General features: G+C 29.2%; 1 protein-coding gene across 1 annotated transcript; it reads right to left on the bottom strand.

Annotated features, from left to right (window-relative positions):
• Window positions 1–677: 677 nt before the first annotated feature.
• Window positions 678–5,205, bottom strand: LOC137819460 (patatin-like protein 1). Its single transcript, XM_068623313.1, has 7 exons — window positions 4,985–5,205; window positions 3,559–3,743; window positions 3,009–3,174; window positions 2,024–2,170; window positions 1,599–1,889; window positions 1,045–1,220; window positions 678–930 (listed from the first exon to the last, which is right to left on the bottom strand). Exons 1-7 carry the CDS (start codon window positions 5,159–5,161, stop codon window positions 804–806), a joined length of 1,269 nt encoding a protein of 422 aa, XP_068479414.1. The 5' UTR covers window positions 5,162–5,205; the 3' UTR covers window positions 678–803.
• Between the last annotated feature and the right edge of the window lie 871 nt (window positions 5,206–6,076).

Raw genomic sequence — 6,076 nt, 5'->3', positions numbered from 1 at the left:
TATCAAATTTACAAGTTGACATAACTAGTTGTAATCTATTACAAACAACTATAAAAAAGTAATATACATATTACATTGTTTTTACTCTACTGTCTTTACTTAGTTAGCTTCTTTGTAAGGATTACCTATTGGAAAAGATTTTTTCGTTGTAACAGAGTAAAAATATACACTTGAAACTATATTATAATAATATTTAAAATTAAAAAATCTATGTTAATAATCTATGTTAATTAAAAAAACTATATTATAATCTATATTTAAAATTAACATATCTTCACCCTTACTTATTATATATACAAAATGATGATCTATGTTAATTTTTTTTCTTCAGAATAAAATAGTTTTACAATTATTTTTTCTCTATTTTTCTTCTACCTAATAAATTTTATTTCCAATTTATTTATTTTCTTTTCTATCAACACGACTAACAACTTATATGGTCACCTTACATTTCCATATATATAATGAAGAAATCATTTGCTTCCATTTTAAAATGTATCCTAAAATTTGTTTCTATTTAATAATTTTTTTATATTATTAGTAACTCATTACTTTTTTTTTATTTCTTTTCCATCTATAGCTTATTAGGGTGTTTATTTACCTTCCAATTGTGAATGAAATTAACAAAATACAGAAAAATAAATGAGTTAAAGAAACTAAGGAACAATTCCATAATGTCCTCAAAACATCATATCCATGATTTATTCATGGATGGATGTGTTTATTTTCCTTCAAGCATAGAACTCACAACATACATATAGTGCAAGCCTACCTTTATGGAATTTATTCTAATACATTATATATCATGCATTCGTAATAACTTGTTTGGATTTCCCAACAACATTTTGAATAAATGGTCGTCCCATTTTTTCCATCGATTTCTTTCTCATAGAACGAAGCTTTTTCTCTCTGTACAGAACTTCAGCCAGCCTTCATAAAAAGAAAAACAACAATCTTATTAGGGTTTTCATTTATCAGAATTGAACATCATCATACAAAAAATTACTTACAACAACTTATACATAATACAAACAGTGTTCAAACCTTTCAAGAGCCTTAGCATTTGTACCCCATTCTACATCTTCCTCTGGGACAAAAGTAGCCACATTCATCTTCAAAACTGGTTCTTCCAGCAGCTTCTGCCCAACCTTTACAAGATTTTCCATGTTCACAGCAGTGGCATTGTCAAGGGCATCCATGGATGGATCCAAGTTATAATCCTGCGCATTAACATTCCTCATGCACTTCAATACCACAATGATACCTTTTTTTCCATTTTCAATTGTTAAACTTGATTGTTATATTTTTACATAAATGGTTTTGATGTATTTATAAAACCCCCACTTTGATTTCGTTAACCTTTTTCACTCATGCATAACTGGTTCAAACCAAGTCAAAGATTAGATCCAATGATCAACATGGACATATATATTCTAATAGTTTCTTCCAAGCAAACACTGAACCACCTATTTTCTGTCAAAACCAGTTTCAAAAACCTAGAAAAACCACGTTTGATCAAATGATCTTCAAGTACCAAAAACACCCTTTTGCACCGTAATTAATGATCACTGTTTTACAAATCCAAAGATGAAGAAGACCTGAATTCGAAGGTAGTAGTCTGAAGATTGGAGGCCAGGGAAGACAGTGGAAATGTAAAACTCAGTCATATCTTTGGAAGCATAATCATAAGCACCAGTTGCAAGCCCTGAAGTTGCCCAAACAGCTGCTGAGAACTGTTCTGCAACTTCAGCATCATACCCAACAGTTTTTACAGTTCCACATCCTATAGACAGCAACAGGATTTTGGTATTTTCATTTGAATTCTTTGGAGTCATTTCAGGATTCTTCTCCTTCTGTTGCTTTATCACTTCTGTCACAGCAGCCATAGCCTGCAAACAAATTTGCTTTATCACTTCCAAAGTTTGCATATTTGGGACCACACCACACATTAATTGATAGTGTGTTTAGTTTTATCTTTAAAACAATCCTTTTTCATCATGTGTTTGGAATGGAGATAGTTTACCGGATTAGTGGCTGCAACTCCACCATCAATCAAATTGAACTCAGTGCCATCATTTTGGAAATAATATGGTGGTAGATAGGTTGGTGCAGCTGAGGTTCCAATGCATACATCTGACAGTTTCGCATCAAAGCTAGGAACTTCCTTAAGCTGCATCACCGATTACCAAAATTGTATGAAAAATGCAGATAAAATAAGAATTATAGTATAAAAATGGATGAAAGACACTTGAATACATGAATATTATTAACTTTATACATTTTTATTACAATTAATTTTAAAGTTTGATGTTCTGAAGAAAGAAATATTTCAAATTCTAATTTTTATAGTAAATTATTCTATGAATGCTCATATTTTTAACTATCGACTTAATAAATTAATATTTGGAACATTTGAACAATGAAAAACAATATCATCTTTAAAAATATATGATATCAGATGACATTAATGTGAAAACATGAACATGAAAATCAGCTAAGTTTTTAATAGATAATTTTGTGTTTAAGATATATCACATGTATTCAAATGTTAAGCTAACTATATATTGTTTAATTTATATGTAAAGTATTTCTGCAGATTGTTATAAGAGATCTTGTACTTCAGCAATGCATGGAAAATTGTCACAATGAGAGATTGGTGAGGTCTTTTGACAGGCAATTACAATTAAGATCTACATATGAAATACACATCTTTTTGCAGATTTATGTGTATCTCTTTAACAAAGTTCTTTGCCGTGTATTAGGGACTATGGTTAGAGAAATCAATGATTATGTGTATGATTGGAATGGGTTTCTTCTTTTTTGGAAAGGGTGTGTTGTCCAACTTTTGTTTGTGTTGGACTTAAATAACATACATACTTTTTGTTTTGGTATACAAGTTAAAACATCCCTGATATAATGGTATATTTTATATTAACTACACTTTCAAATGATCAAACATCATCAGTTTTTGAAGTGAAAATAAAATAGCAGTACCATATTCTACTAACCTGAAAGTTTGAGAATATAACAGGGTGAAGCTTCTTAACGTCAAAGGTTGGAATCACAACATTTGTGAGTGTTTGGCTGACTCTTGTATTTCGCAATAAGTCACGTGCTATGTAATGCAAGAACTTGCCATCATACTTAGGACCTGGGAATGCATTATTCCACCCCCTGCGTGTTTTCCATCAAAACTGATCAAATGTTTCTAATGAGTTTTACCCTAACCATGCTTCTAATTAACATTTAATCATATCATAACCTGATTAAGTCTCAGATAAATTACATGTGTGTGCATGAGTCTTGGCTAAAAAATTGACAGTGCATGAGACATTCACCATACATCAGAAACACCTAATTAACCTGAAACATGTTTCTCTATTTCTGTCACAGCATCATTATTAAGTGGCATTGTATATAGTTACTTCTTTTTAGTTTTTACTTTTTCTTAAGCATGCATTTCAGAATCAGAAGGAAAGATCTGCTGTTTTGTGAAGTGTTGATATTGAATAAATTATTCTGCATGGTAATTTTATGTAACTATATTCAGAATTATACCTAGTTTCATTGAATATAGAAGGGCCATATGTTTTATAGAAATCTATGAGTTCAGTGGCAGTGGAGAGAGGACGAGTGGGGTCATCTGGGTGAGGAGTAGTTAGCATAGCAGTCATGAGTCCTCCTGTGCTAGTCCCTGCTATCACATCAAAATACTTTGCCAGTGTTGCACTTTTATCCCATGCCTGCAACGCAACCAAACTAAATTGTTAAAAACTTTTTATGTGCACTACTTTCTTCTAGGGTTAAGGTACATCTTACTCAGAAAAAAGTCTGAAAAGCATGAAAACTCAGATCATCATATAGTGAAAGTAACCAGTTGAATTTTCACATTAATTGGTAAACACACAAGTATTCAAAGTGAAAGTAAACTCATCAACAACAAATTATTAAATAAAAATTAATGTTAGAAACCAAAATAATTAGTTATTATTTAATTAAACTAAAGACTATTTTATAAATTAAAAAAAATATTAATAAAAATTTATAAAATAGTTTTTAAATTGATATCTAACTCTTAGTTATCAAGATTTTAGCTACTTACTATTTTATATTTTAAATTAGTCTCTATTAATCTTTTAGATACCAATTTAGAATATAAAATATTAGTAATTAAAACATAGATAGCTAATTTGGATATCAATTTAGAAATTATTTTATAAATTTTTATTAATAATAAAAACCACTTTAGATACCAATAATTTTTACTCTCTAAATTAGCATCTAATTTAGTTAATATAATGACTAATTTTTTTTCTCTTGTTATTTAATAATTTGTTCGTAGTGTATTTGCATTGGTGGATTCTTTTGGAGCAAATATAGCAGTTCTATTAGTGGAAGAGGACTATCTGTTGGACTGCTCCCATATAGTTGTGACAAAGTGCTTGTGCTGGTGTTTTGTGTAGAGGCATATAAGTCTCAATATGCAGTGGTTGTAATTAGGAGTTCAGGAGATTGAGTTTGTATTCTTGTTGATGTATGTAGTTTTTTGGGATTTATGCATATATTATAATTATTTTTTTTAACAGAATTTGAGTATCTCTAATATGTTTTCCATTAATTCATTTTTTTTTTACTGTAAAAACGAAATATGCAAACAAGTTTATGGGTGGCTAGAGTCCCATCAATATTGTGTATGAAACCTAAAAATCAAATTTCTATAGCACATCTATGTTATTTGGAAAGAAAATTATATGAACTGTTATTTGTTTGGCTGTTTTATGGTCCTATATATGACTACATAAAAGTGGCATTGTTTTCAAAAATGAAGTCTCAAATGTTGGAAGTGTTTTAGAGATATTTCAATTCTTATATATATATATATATATATATATATATATATACTCATAAAGGCCTATATATTTGTGTCTTGTGAGTTATTAATTCTTGAGAAAAGAAAGTATCTTCCAAAAGTTCAGTGATTCACCTGAAGAGACTTTTCCAAGTGCTGAAGAACTACAGCAGGAACCAGACCCCTAATGCCACCTCCATCTATGCTGAGAATGGTGATGATGTTTTCATAGGCTGAAGATGGAAGCTGTGCATTCATTCCACCAATCAACTGAGAAGAAAACACCAGAAAAAGCAAAAGAAAAGCAGCCATTGTTTTGTTCTAAATGCTTCAAGGCAGAATAGAAACTTATGTTCTTCTTTGCAAATGAGAAGGGTATTTATAGACATTTCTAACCAATGGAAATATCAATACAATAAAACAATAGCCACGTTTTTTTTACTCATTGAAAATGCTACAATATATATATATATGTGTGTGTGTTAAACTGAAACAACTCTGCATCACTTGTATGGAGATTAATTGTTTCTTTGGAAATATATTTGACAATTATTTATAGATTAAAAAGGATAGTTAGAAGATGAATACATAATTTTTGGATTAAAATAATTAAAGGCTATTCAATTAATTTATTTAATTTAAATATCTATATAAAAAAATTAAAAAATTGTGAATGTGATTTATTAAAATTATAAAAAAGAGATTTGACTGTGTTATAACATAACTTAAAAAAGAGGTAAAAGTGCCATTTTATCATGAAATTTATATAATTTTTATTTTATTTTATAGTCAAAAAGTATTTTTAAGAAATTACAATTTCAGATTTTTTTTTTAATTTTTTTTTTATTAATGATCAAACATTTATTAAAACAAAATAATAGTATAAATATAATTTAAGAGGATGTTAAGAGAAAAGTTATAGAATGGTCCCCTAATTAGGAGTGGAGAAAGAGTAGTAGTTATTCTAGCCCAAACACTAAACTTCATACAGATGGACTTGGACCATGATGTACATGCAAATGCTTTTATACAAAAGATAATTTAAACATATGATAGCAAAAGCATTTCACCTAAATAAAAGAGTACTAGTTATTCTATTCAGATATATGCACTTGTCGGCACCAAGTGATTCAAACAAAGTTCATTTATCTATAGCAGAAAATACTTACCATGCACAATTAGTCTACTGCAGCAAAGCAAAAGAAAAGTCGATACAGTGGTGCTCAA

The sequence above is a fragment of the Phaseolus vulgaris genome, chromosome 10, assembly GCF_000499845.2.
Source record: "Phaseolus vulgaris cultivar G19833 chromosome 10, P. vulgaris v2.0, whole genome shotgun sequence".
NCBI lineage: Eukaryota > Viridiplantae > Streptophyta > Magnoliopsida > Fabales > Fabaceae > Phaseolus > Phaseolus vulgaris.
The sequence above is the reverse complement of the archived record's forward strand: the minus strand, read 5'-3'. Positions and strand labels throughout refer to the sequence as shown.